Raw genomic sequence first — 13,448 nt, forward strand, 5'->3', positions numbered from 1 at the left:
TATGAAATAAAATACATGTTCTTGGAAAAAAGAAATAAAATAAAGGTGTTCCTTAAAAATAAAAATGAAACCGCGCCCGAGACTGGACGTGGAACGAGGAGGACGACGAGCCACAAGTCCCACACGGCAGCCGGCCACCAAGCAAAAATATCCTCTGAAAACCAAGCCAACCTGCAGTTGCAGCCGAGCAAGCACAGCAGCGTCGTCGACCACCATCGAGCCGTACTCCATGGCTGCCGTGACCACCGCCTCCCTCTGCCCCGGCCTCGGCAGGCCCCGCCGAGGCCACGCGAAGCCGCCGAGAACAACGGCCTGCCATTGCCTCCCTGCTCGGAGGGCGGAGGAGGGGGTGAATCGGCGGGACGCCCTGCTCGGCGTCCTCCTCTCCGCCACTGCCGCGTCGTCAGCGCCGATGCTCGTCCCCGCCGAGGCCTTCGCCGAAACCGCCGGTAATGCCAACCACCGCTTCCCGTTTCTCCGGCCATGTCTGATGGTGTGTGCTGATTCCGTGGAATTTCGTTTGGTTTTAAGAGGCGCAGGAGGGGTTCACCGCGTACGAGGACGAGGCCAACAAGTTCACCCTCGTGATTCCACAAGGTGCTTCACCTTTGTAGTGAAAAGATGGGAAGAATTCAGCCAAAATACGGTCTTTTTGGCTCTTATAAACTGTGCGCGGCAGAATCAGAGTCCGCAAGGCGATGAGCAATTCGGTCGATTTTCCTTTCCGTGCAGGCTGGCAGGTCGGCGCAGGTGAACGCAGCGGCTTCAAGAACGTGACGGCGTTCTTCCCCGAGCAAAACCCCAACTCCAGCGGTACGTACGCACGCACCCTTCCATCGCCCGACCACCAATCCACCATACCCATTCCTCTCAAAATCATGAGCCTCTCTGCATTCTTCAGTCAGCGTCGTGATCACCGGGATCGGGCCGGACTTCACCAGCCTCAAGTCCTTCGGTAACGTCGACGAGTTCGCCGAAAACCTGGTACGTGCTCTCACCTGTTTCAGAATCTTCAGTGAACTGCACAGATGTCTATCTACAAGTATGCATGGTTGTCTCTGAATTCCTGCTCGTGTGTCATGGCCAATTGATGTACTCTCTGTCACCGAGCAGGTGACCGGCCTGGACAGGAGCTGGCAGAGGCCGGCGGGGCTCGCAGCGAAGCTCATCGACTCCAAGGCATCAAACGGCCTGTACTACATCGAGTACACGCTGCAGAACCCCGGCGAGAAGCGCCGCCACATCGTCTCCGCCATTGGGATGGCATTCAACGGCTGGTACAATCGGCTGTACACGGTGACAGGGCAGGTACTTCCATCTTCTCCTCTGCTCAGGTCAACCAACCAACATCACTCCACTCACATTTATTTGTCCACGTTGGTGTGTCGCACAGTACATCGACGACGACGAGGAGTCAGCCATATACAAGCCTGAGATAGAGAAGGTGACATCTTCTTGGATTGAATCTACCTCCTGCTAGCTTGGGCTTGCTGGAGCACTGACTGATTTCTTTTATGTATGCATCTATATTTGCAGTCTGTAAAGTCGTTCAAGTTCACATGAAATGCCTCCAAAAAGGAAGTTCAGGTGAGAACAAGTATAGAGTGACAGAGAAGAGAGAGTATACAAAGCTAGTAGCTCCTGATGTTAAGTTCAATTAGTGAGTATGTATATGTTTGTCGAATTTACCAGAAAGAAAAGATGAACACCAGATGTTCGAAGACTTCGATGGTGTAGCTTGGCTGAGAACAGCATTGGCAGCATGAGTGTGAGATAGAGCATGAGAGTATCATTGGTTCTAAGAAAATTGCTAGAACTTGGTTATAAGGAAACTAAAATTGCTCTGATGTAAACTTCCTAGCACCTATTTTTGGGCCCATGTGTTAGTTTTTTTTTTCATCTACCTTTCTCTCATAATCTGGATCATCTTGGGTCTCTCGTATAGTCAACTCTTCTAGAACCTGGGTATAGTACTGGAACCAATTCCAGCCTCTTTATTTTCTTTGCACCTCACTCCATAGTGGGCAACATCAACTATAGTTGGTGCTAAGATTTCTAGCAATTTCTATGATAAAGTCTTAAACATGTATAAAATAGAATATATTTCACAATTTACAAGAAAATTACTAGAACTCGTTTAACAAAACATATAAAATTGAATACATGTTCACAACTCGGTTATAATGTTTAGAACGCCAGCTCCGACTCACCGGCGGGAGGTAACCAACTTAGCAGGAATCTGAGCTGACGTTCTAAACATTATGAAACTATGATAAGGTGAACTTGTTAACATACATTCAATTTTATACATGTTTTGAACATAATCTGAAATTAAAGCTTAAAATCTCATGTCTTCTAATACAAGACCTTTATGATTTGCAAGAAACTCATACTCCCTCCGTCCCAAAACAAGTGTCTCAACTGGGGAAGTAGAATCTTACTACAATTTCACGGGAACATCAACCAATTTTCAAGGAAAGACATTGGAGAAAAAAAAAGGTATGAATGTGCATGGAATCATACCAAACTAGTCTTGCGTGCATGGTCTATCTTGTCCCCTCACCCCTCACCCCCGCCACTCAATCACTTTGTATGTTGGGTCACATGGTTCACTCCCTTTTCAATCACTATCTTGCGGATCAACCAATGTCTCGCGGATCTCCTAGCCAGTTTCTAACACCTCCTGCGAGCCCCTCAGCTGCAAAAATCACATGGTTCACTACCTTTTACATCACTTGCATTGTTGCCTACTTCGTGTGACATATTCTCGACTTATTCGGGGTCTTTACTCATTTCTTGAACATTTATTTTTCGCGAATACGCGTTGGGGCGTATCATTCCATTGATAGAAGAGCGAGAGAATACAGTGTTGGTATCCCGGAGAGCCGTACGGAGAGAGGCGGCACTTGGGTGACCGGTGAGCCGGAGAGGGGGGTTTGCTAATCCCCAATTACATAGATCAAGTTACAGGGATGATTCTATCTAATCCTTTGGCGCCTGCCCTCGCCCATTGCTTGGCCTTGGTCTTGATCGTGTCCAGTAGATCGCCATTGGAGGGATGAAGGCCATCGAATATGATGCCATTCCGATGCTTCCAGATGGCCCAGGCTGTGATTATAGCAAGTGGGGCAAAGCCCTTGCGGAGGCAGGAGGGGGCCGCGAGGGTACTGGCAGACCACCATTCAAAGAATTCTGTCATGCCGTCCAGCGGCGCAATCGGTAGTCTGCACCAAGATAGGATCTCATGCCAAGTGATGCGTGAGAACACACAACCAGCAAGGATATGATGCAGAGTTTCATCTTCTTGGGAGCAGAACTGGCAGACGGCGGGGTGCGGCAGACCTCGGCGCGCTAAGCGATCGGTCGTCCAGCACTGGTTTTGCGAGGCAAGCCAGAGAAAGAACTTGACGTTGAGAGGTGCCCAGCTACACCAAATAAGCTGCCAGAAGGGCGCAGTCGTGGAGCCAACGAACAGGGCAGTGTAGCATGAACTGGCAGTGTAAGTACCCTTCGATGTCCATCGCCAGGTGAGGGTGTCCGGGGTGGTAGAGAGGGAGACCATCTGAATACGGCGCCATAGATCGATGTACTCGAGCGTTGCCAGCGGGCCCAGGCCGCCGGCAATGTCGGAGATCCAACTCTGATCATGGAGGCCATCGCATACAAGGCGCGTGCATTTCCGTCGGCACTAAACCATTGCAACGATACAGAGAAATCTCGGAGATCGACTGCCCATCCAACCAGTGAACGATCCAGAATCTGCAAGTTCGGCCGTCACCGAGCGTCCAAGCTGTGGAAGCTCGGAACACTTGCTGAACCTCGGGGTCATGTGGCAGATGCAGGTGTCGCCATGGTTGCTCGGGGTCCGTGGCCTGCAACCACAGCCACCTAGTGTGCAGCGCGATGCCGACGCGGTGTAGATCACGCACGCCCAGGCCGCCCAACTCGATCGTACGACAGACCTTGGCCCAACTAACAAGGCAGTAGCCGGCGCACGCATCCTTGCATCCCTGCCAGAGGAAGTCCCAGATAATGCACGTGACCCTCTTTAAGATTGGTCTAGACACAACCATTGCCATGAGGATGTGCACCGGCATAGCAGTGAGGACATGCCACAGAAGCGCCAGCCGTTCACCACGGTTAAGCAGCGATGCCCTCCATGTAGCAAGCTTGAGGAGGAGCTTATCGAGCAGGGGCATCAAGTTCGAAGAGGAGGCCTTGTGCGCGGATAGTGGCACCCAAGATATTTGATCGGGAATTGTGTGATGGGGCAGGAGAGCGTTGCAGCAATAGTGGCCAGCATCTCGGGAGGGCACCGAGCACTTGGCGAAGTTGGTGCGAAGGCCGGAGGCCTTGCCAAAGGTGTCGAGGAGCTTGTGGATGGTGCGCAGCTCGGCCGGGTCCGGGTGGCAGAACAAGACCACATCGTCAGCAAAGAGGGAGATGCTGGAGGCCGCATACCTTGTAGTGAGTCAGCTCATGACGCCGTTGCAGAGAGCGTGCTGGAGTAGAGTGTTAAGAGTGTCGATGACGATGGCGAATAGCATAGGGGAAATGGGGTCGCCTTGACGCAAGCCTTGCTCATGTTGGATTGGGGGCCCTGGAGTGCATTGACAAGCACGCGCGTGGAAGCGGCAGAGAGCAGCATGCAGACCCAAGCGCACCAACGCCGCCCAGAGCCCAAGTGTGACAGTGTCTCGAGGAGGAAGGGCCAGGAGACAGTGTCAAACGCGCAGGCGATGTCGAGCTTGAGGAGGACTCGAGGAGCTTTGAGATTGTGCAGCAGCCTCGCCGTTTGCTGAACTAGCAGAAAGTTATCATGGACGCCACGCCGGGCAATGAAGCTGCTTTGGTTGGTTGACACTAGGCTTGCCATCTTCAGAGCAAGGCGTAGCGAGAGGACCTTGGCGAAGAGCTTAGCAAAAATGTGTATCAAGCTGATGGGGCGATAGTCAAAGAAGCTTGAAGCATCGGCCTTCTTGGGGAGGAGAGTGATTAGAGCTTGGTTCAACTTCTGGAGGCCGTCAAAAGCTGCGCATATATCCCCCTTGATGGTGCCCCAGCATGCCCGAAGGAACTCGGCAGTGAAACCGTCTGGGTCGGGCACTTTGCCAAGTGGAAGTGACTTGACAGCAGCCCAAATCTCTTCTTCAGTGAACAGCCAGTCGAGCTCAGCCAGTTCAAAGCGACGAGGATCCAGGGCATCAAGTTGAGGCTGAATTCACGTGCAGTGGCACGGCCAATGATGGATGTGAAGTGTTCGAAGGCTGCCCGCACCATGGTTTCGTCCTCGGACACCGTTACGTCCCCAACTCGCAGACTGGAAATGACGTTTTTCTTACACGGTAGGCTGCATGGATTTTGAAGGACGCAGTGCTGGTGTCGCCATCTTTGAGCCAGCAGAAGCGAGCGCGCTCACGGGCGATCGAGTGTTCGAGCGAGGCAAGCCCTAGGTAGGCGCGCTTTAGCGCGCGCCGGAGCCAGGCTTCCAAGGGGGTCAGCTAGCGAGAATCCTGCGCGGTGTCAAACCAGAGAATGAGCTCACAAGCGAGCATGACCTGAGTAGAGACGTGCCCGAGGGTATGTGCGCTCCATCCCTGCAGCTGGTGGGCGGTGGCTTTTAGGCGGAAGGGATCGGCATCTGAGGCGACATAGTTCCAAGCCTCGTCGACGAGCTGATGAAAGCCATCCAACTTGACCCAAAACCTCTCGAAGTGAAATCGCCGTTTCGTTGGGGTGTGAGGAGAGCAGTCAAGGAGTAGCGGATAGTGATCTGACACCGTAGAGGCAAGGCAGCGCAATGAGCATCGCGGGTACAAGAGCTCCCAAGAAGTGGTGCATAGGATGCGATCGTTCTTGACTAGAGTGGGTTGGCTTGCTCATTGGACCAAGTGTAACGCCGGCCATGAAGGTAGATGTGCCAAGTCGGAGATGAGACGGCAGAAACAGTTCATCATGCAAAGATTAATCATGTCATTGCTCTTGTCGTCCTTAGACGCAATCATGTTAAAGTCCCCTCCAAGGATCCAGGGGCCAGCCATCGTGGATCGAAGGTCTTGAAGCTCAACGAGGAACTCGAGCTTATCCGCATCAGCTTGGGGCCCATAGACTCCCGTAATCCACCAAGGGGGGCCACCCGAGGCCATCATCACAGTAGCGGAAACGTGGTAGGTTCCAATGGTACGGTTAGAGAGGGAAACGTGGTGCGCACACCAAGCAAGGATGTTGCCACCTCTTGTCCCATCCGCGGGGAGCCAGTAGTAATCCCTAAACTCGGCGCCCAGAGTCTGCATAACATTGTCTGGCGAGAGCAGGGAGAGTTTCATTTCTTGGAGGCAGATGATCGACGATGCAGTGGTGGCAACCAAGTGGACAGTCGTACGCCTGGCCCTGCTGTTAAGGCCGCATACATTCCAGAAGATTATCTTGAAGTCGTGCAACATAAGGAAAGGTTGGGGCGCACTGAACACGGCAAAGCCGGATGATCAGACTACAGCGATGCGAGGCGATGGCGGCACAATGCTCGCGAGCATCTCGAGGGGTACGCGCCAACCATAAAAATCTGCAAAAGCCCGCACAACATCCGCCGCCAAAGGTTCCTCAAATAGCTTGGTGTAGCGCTGGATGATGGTGGTGGAGATAGCCTCGTCCTCTTTTAGCAGGCCCAGGCGGAGGAGCAAAAGTCGCTTAACCTTATTCTCGGAGTCAAGGCCTCGATCGGCGGCGGCAATGGACCCGCTCCGCCTAGGCGTGAAATTGGGTGGGACTATGCCCCGCTTGTGCCGAGCAGTAGGAGTGGCGAGGATAGGTGCCAAAGTGGAGCGGATGGACTCAATGTAGCCTTTGGATCCTAGTGCAGCTGGGGCGGTAGGTGGAGGGCCGCACATGGCCTGCATGCCCATGAGACGCGCAGAACTAGTCACTGGCGGTGCATGCAGGGGCGTGGGCGTGGTGGGGATCGTGCAGGGCCTAGGCGAGCAGGCCGGATCTTCCTCGGGCGCCGGGGAGGAAAGGACTGTTGGGGATCATAGCAGAAATTAAAAAATTTCTACGCATCACCAAGATCAATCTATGGAGTAACTAGCAACGAGAGAGAGGAGAGTGCATCTTCATACCGTTGAAGATCGCGAGACGGAAGCGTTGCAAGAACGCGGATGAGGGAGTCGTACTCGTAGCGATTCAGATCGCGGTAGATTCCGATCCTAGCGCCGAACAACGGCACCTCCGCGTTCAACACACGTGCAGCACGGTGACGTCTCCCACACCTTGATCCAGCAAGGAGGAGGGAGAGGTTCAGGAAGAGGGCTCCAACAGCAGCACGACGGCGTGGTGGTGATGGAGTGGCAGTTCTCCGGCAGGGCTTCGCCAAGCTCACGCGGAGGAGGAGAGGTGTTGGGGAGGGGAGGGGCTGCGCCTTGGATGTGGTGCTGCAACCCTCCCCTCACCCCTCTATTTATAGGGAGAAGGGGGAAGGGGGCCGGCCCCTCTAGATGAGATCTAGAGGGGGGCGGCGGCCAAGGGGGAGGGGGCTTGCCCCCCAAGCAAGGGGGGCGCCCCTCTTAAGGGTTCCCCCCAACCCTAGGCGCATGGGCCCTAGGGGGGTTGGCGCCCAGCCCACTTAGGGGCTGGTTCCCTTCCAACTACAGCCCATAAGGCCCTCCGGGGCAGGTAGACCCTCCCGGTGGACCCCCGGAACCCCTTCGGTGGCCCCGGTACAATACCGACATACCCCCAAACACTTCCGGTGACCATATGATGACTTCCCATATATAAATCTTCACCTCCGGACCATTCCGGAACTCCTCGTGACGTCCGGGATCTCATCCAGGACTCCGAACAACATTCGGTAATCACATACAAACCTTCCTTATAACCCTAGCGTCATCGAACCTTAAGTGTGTAGACCCTACGGGTTCGGGAATCATGCAGACATGACCGAGACACCTCTCTAGCCAATAACCAACAGCAGGATCTGGATACCCATGTTGGCTCCCACATGTTCCACGATGATCTCATCGGATGAACCACGATGTCGAGGATTCAAGCAATCCCGTATACAATTCCCTTTGTCAATCGGTACGTTACTTGCCCGAGATTCGATCATCGGTATCCCAATACCTCATTCAATCTCGTTACCGGCAAGTCACTTTACTCGTTCCGTAATGCATGATCCCGTGACTAACTACTTAGTCACATTGAGCTCATTATGATGATGCATTACCGAGTGGGCCCAGAGATACCTCTCCGTCATACGGAGTGACAAATCCCAGTCTCGATCCGTGCCGACCCAATAGACACTTTCGGAGATACCTGTAGTGCACCTTTATAGCCACCCAGTTACGTTGTGACGTTTGGTACACCCAAAGCATTCCTACGGTATCCGGGAGTTGCACGATCTCATGGTCTAAGGAAATGATACTTGACATTAGAATAGCTTTAGCAAACGAACTAGACGATCTAGTGCTATGCTTAGGATTGGGTCTTGTCCATCACATCATTCTCCTAATGATGTGATCCCGTTATCAATGACATCCAATGTCCATGGTCAGGAAACCGTAACCATCTATTGATCAACGAGCTAGTCAACTAGAGGCTCACTAGGGACATGTTATGGTCTATGTGTTCACACATGTATTACGATTTCCGGATAACACAATTATAGCATGAACAATAGACAATTATCATGAACAAGGAAATATAATAATAACCATTTTATTATTGCCTCTAGGGCATATTTCTAACAGTCTCACACTTGCACTAGAGTCAATAATCTAGTTACATTGTGATGAATCGTACACCCATGGAGTTCTGGTGTTGATCATGTTTCGCGCGTGGAAGAGGTTTAGTCAACGGATCTGCGACATTCAAATCCGTATGCACTTTACAAATATCTATGTCTCCATTTTGAACATTTTCACGAATGGAGTTGAAGCGACGCTTGATGTGCCTGGTCTTCTTGTGAAACCTGGGCTCCTTGGCAAGGGCAATAGCTCCAGTGTTGTCACAGAAGAGAGTCATCGGCCCCGATGCATTGGGAATAACTCCTAGGTCGGCAATGAACTCCTTCATCCAGATTGCTTCATGTGCTGCCTCCGAGGCTGCCATGTACTCCGCTTCACATGTAGATCCCGCCACGACGCTTTGCTTGAAACTGCACCAGCTGACTGCCCCACCATTCAAACCATACACGTATCCGGTCTGTGACTTAGAGTCATCCAGATCTGTGTTGAAGCTAGCATCGACGTAACCCTTTACGACGAGCTCTTCGTCACCTCCATAAACGAGAAACATATCATTAGTCCTTTTCAGGTGCTTCAGGATGTTCTTGACCGCTGTCCAGTGTTCCATGCCGGGATTACTTTGGTACCTTCCTACCAAACTTACGGCAAGGTTTACATCAGGTTTGGTACACAGCATGGCACACATAATAGACCCTATGGCGAGGCATAGGGGACGACACTCATCTTTTCTCTATCTTCTGCCGTGGTCGGGCATTGAGCCGTGCTCAATTTCACACCTTACAATACAGGCAAGAACCCCTTCTTGGACTGATCCATATTGAACTTCTTCAATATCTTGTCAAGGTATGTGCTTTGTGAAAGACCTATGAGGCGCCTCGATCTATCTCTATAGATCTTGATGCCTAATATGTAAGTAGCTTCTCCAAGGTCCTTCATTGAAAAACACTTATTCAAGTAGGCCTTTATGCTTTCCAAGAATTCTATATTATTTCCCATCAATAGTATGTCATCCACATATAATATGAGAAATGCTACAGAGCTCCCACTCACTTTCTTGTAAACACAGGCTTCTGCATAAGTCTGTGTAAACCCAAACGCTTTGATCATCTCATCAAAGCGAATGTTCCAACTCCGAGATGCCTGCACCAGCCCATACCTTGTCAGCATTCTTAGGATCGACAAAACCTTCCGGCTGCATCATATACAATTCTTCCTTAAGGAAGCCGTTAAGGAATGCCGTTTTGATGTCCATTTGCCATATTTCATAATCGTAGAATGCGGCAATTGCTAACATGATTCGGACGGACTTCAGCTTCGCTACGGGTGAGAAGGTCTCATCGTAGTCAACTCCTTAAACTTGTCGATAACCCTTAGCGACGAGTCGAGCTTTATAGATGGTAACATTTCCATCCACGTCCGTCTTCTTCTTAAAGATACATTTATTTTCTATCACTCGCCGATCATCGGGCAAGTCTGTTAAAGTCCATACTTTGTTTTCATACATGGATCCTTTCTCGAATTGCATGGCTTCAAGCCATTTGTTGGAATCTGGGCCCGCCATTGCTTCTTCATAGCTCGAAGGTTCACCGTTGTCCAACAACATGATTTCCAGGACAGGGTTGCCGTACCACTCTGGTGCGGAACGTGTCCTTGTGGACCTACGAAGTTCAGTGGTAACTTGATCATGATCGTCATCATTAACTTCCTCTCTAGTCGGTGCAGGCACCACAGAAACATTTTCTTGTGCCGCGCTACTTTGTGGTTCGAGAGGGGTCATCTCATCAAGTTCCACTTTCCTCCCACTTACTTCTTTCGAGAGAAACTCTTTCTCCAGAAAGGACCCATTCTTGGCAACGAAGATCTTGCCTTCAGATCTGAGGTAGAAGGTATACCCAATGGTTTCCTTAGGGTATCCTATGAAGACGCATTTTTCCGACTTGGGTTCGAGCTTTTCAGGTTGAAGTTTCTTGACATAAGCATCACATCCCCAAACTTTAAGAAACGACAGCTTAGGTTTCTTTCCAAACCATAATTCATACGGTGTCGTCTCAACGGATTTCGATGGAGCCCTATTTAAAGTGAATGCGGCAGTCTCTAAAGCATAACCCAAAATGATAGCGGTAGATCGGTAAGAGACATCATAGATCGCACCATATCCAATAGAGTGCGATTACGACGTTCAGACACACCATTACGCTGAGGTGTTCCAGGCGGCGTGAGTTGTGAAACAATTCCACATTTCCTTAAGTGTGTGCCAAATTCATGACTCGAATATTCCCATCCACGATCTGATCGTAAGAACTTTATTTTCCTGTCACATTGATTTTCAACCTCACTCTGAAATTCCTTGAACTTTTCAAAGGTCTCAGACTTGTGTTTCATTAAGTAGACATACCCATATCTACTCAAGTCATCAGTGAGGGTGAGAACATAAAGATAGCCACCGCGAGCCTCAACGCTCATTGGACCGCACACATCAGTATGTATGATTTCCAATAAGTTGGTTGCTCGCTCCATTGTTCCGGAGAACGGAGTCTTGGTCATTTTTCCCATGAGGCATGGTTCGCACGTGTCAAATGATTCATAATCAAGAGACTCCAAAAGTCCATCTGCATGGAGTTTCTTCATGCGTTTGACACCAATGTGACCAAGGCGGCAGTGCCACAAGTATGTGGGACTATCATTATCAACCTTACATTTCTTGGCATTCACACTATGAATATGTGTAACATTACATTCGAGATTCATTAAGAATAAACCATTGACCAGCGGGGCATGACCATAAAACATATCTCTCATATAAATAGAACAACCATTATTCTCGGATTTAAATGAGTAGCCATCTCGCATCAAACGAGATCCAGATATAATGTTCATGCTCAAAGCTGGCACTAAATAACAATTATTGAGGTTTAAAACTAATCCCGTAGGTAAATGTAGAGGTAGCATGCCGACGGCGATCACATCGACCTTGGAACCATTCCCGACGCGCATCATCACCTCGTCTTTCGCCAGTCTCCGCTTATTCCGCAGCTCCTTCTTTGAGTTACAAATATGAGCAACCACACCGGTATCAAATACCCAGGAGCTACTACGAGCGCTAGTTAGGTACACATCAATAACATGTATATCACATATACCTTTGGTATTGCCGGCCTTCTTATCCGCTAAGTACTTGGGGCAGTTCCGCTTCCAGTGACCGTTTCCCTTGCAATAAAAGCACTCAGTCTCAGGCTTGGGTCCATTCTTTGTCTTCTTCCCGGCAGCTTGCTTACCGGGCGCGACAACTCCCTTGCCGTCTTTCTTGAAGTTCTTCTTACCCTTGCCTTTCTTGAACTTAGTGGTTTTATTCACCATCAACACTTGATGTTCCTTTTTGATCTCCACCTCCGCTGATTTCAGCATTGAATATACCTCAGGAATGGTCTTTTCCATCCCCTGCATATTGAAGTTCATCACAAAGCTCTTGTAGCTAGGTGGGAGCGACTGAAGGATTCTGTCAACGACCGCGTCATCCGGGAGATTAACTCCCAGCTGAGACAAGCGGTTGTGCAACCCAGACATTTTGAGTATGTGTTCGCTGACGGAACTATTCTCCTCCATCTTACAACTGTAGAACTTGTCGGAGACTTCATATCTCTCGACCCGGGCATGAGCTTGGAAAACCATTTTCAGCTCTTGGAACATCTCATATGCTCCGTGCTGCTCGAAATGCTTTTGGAGCCCCTGTTCTAAGCTGTAAAGCATGCCGCACTGAACCAGGGAGTAATCATCAACACGTGTTTGCCAAGCGTTCATAACGTCTTGGTTTGCTGGGACGGGTGCTTCACCTAGCGGTGCTTCAAGGACATATGCTTTCTTGGCAGCTATGAGGACGATCCTCAAGTTCCGGACCCAGTCCGTATAGTTGCTACCATCGTCTTTCAGCTTGGTTTTCTCTAGGAACGCGTTGAAGTTGAGGTTGACATTAGCGTGGGCCATTGATCTACAAGACATATTGTAAAGATTTTAGACTAAGTTCATGATAATTAAGTTCATCTAATCAAATTATTAATGAACTCCCACTCAGACAGACATCCCTCTAGTCATCTAAGTGATACATGATCCGAGTCAACTAGGCCGTGTCCGATCATCACGTGAGACGGACTAGTCATCATCGGTGAACATCTTCATGTTGATCATATCTTCTATACGACTCATGTTCGACCTTTCGGTCTTCCGTGTTCCGAGGCCATGTCTGTACATGCTAGGCTCGTCAAGTCAACCTAAGTGTATTGCGTGTGTAAATCTGGCTTACACCCGTTGTATGCGAACGTTAGGACCTATCACACCCGATCATCACATGGTGCTTCGGAACAACGGACTTTAGCAACGGTGCATAGTTAGGGGGAACACAATTCTTGAAATTTTAGTGAGAGATCATCTTATTTAGGCTACCGTCGTTCTAAGCAAATAAGATGTAAAACATGATAAACATCACATGCAATCAAATAGTGACATGATATGGCCAATATCATTTTGCTCCTTTTGGTCTCCATCTTCGGGGCGCCATGATCATCATCGTCACCAGCATGACACCATGATCTCCATCATCATGATCTCCATCATCGTCTCTTCATGAAGTTGTCTCGCCAACTATTACTTCTACTACTATAGCTAACGGTTAGCAATAAACTAAAGTAATTACATGACGTTCCAGTTGACACG

General features: G+C 49.9%; 1 protein-coding gene across 1 annotated transcript; it reads left to right on the forward strand.

Annotated features, from left to right (window-relative positions):
- On the forward strand, nt 1-1,853 carry LOC109746634 (psbP domain-containing protein 3, chloroplastic). The gene is given in 8 exon segments (XM_020305746.4): nt 1-197; nt 199-449; nt 532-597; nt 733-813; nt 902-984; nt 1,114-1,308; nt 1,394-1,444; nt 1,537-1,853. Coding segments are annotated over 8 exon segments (936 nt in total). The 5' UTR covers nt 1-15; the 3' UTR covers nt 1,564-1,853.
- The last annotated feature ends 11,595 nt before the right edge of the window (nt 1,854-13,448 follow it).

The sequence above is a fragment of the Aegilops tauschii genome, chromosome 7 (assembly GCF_002575655.3).
Source record: "Aegilops tauschii subsp. strangulata cultivar AL8/78 chromosome 7, Aet v6.0, whole genome shotgun sequence".
In the NCBI taxonomy this organism is placed as follows: domain Eukaryota; kingdom Viridiplantae; phylum Streptophyta; class Magnoliopsida; order Poales; family Poaceae; genus Aegilops; species Aegilops tauschii.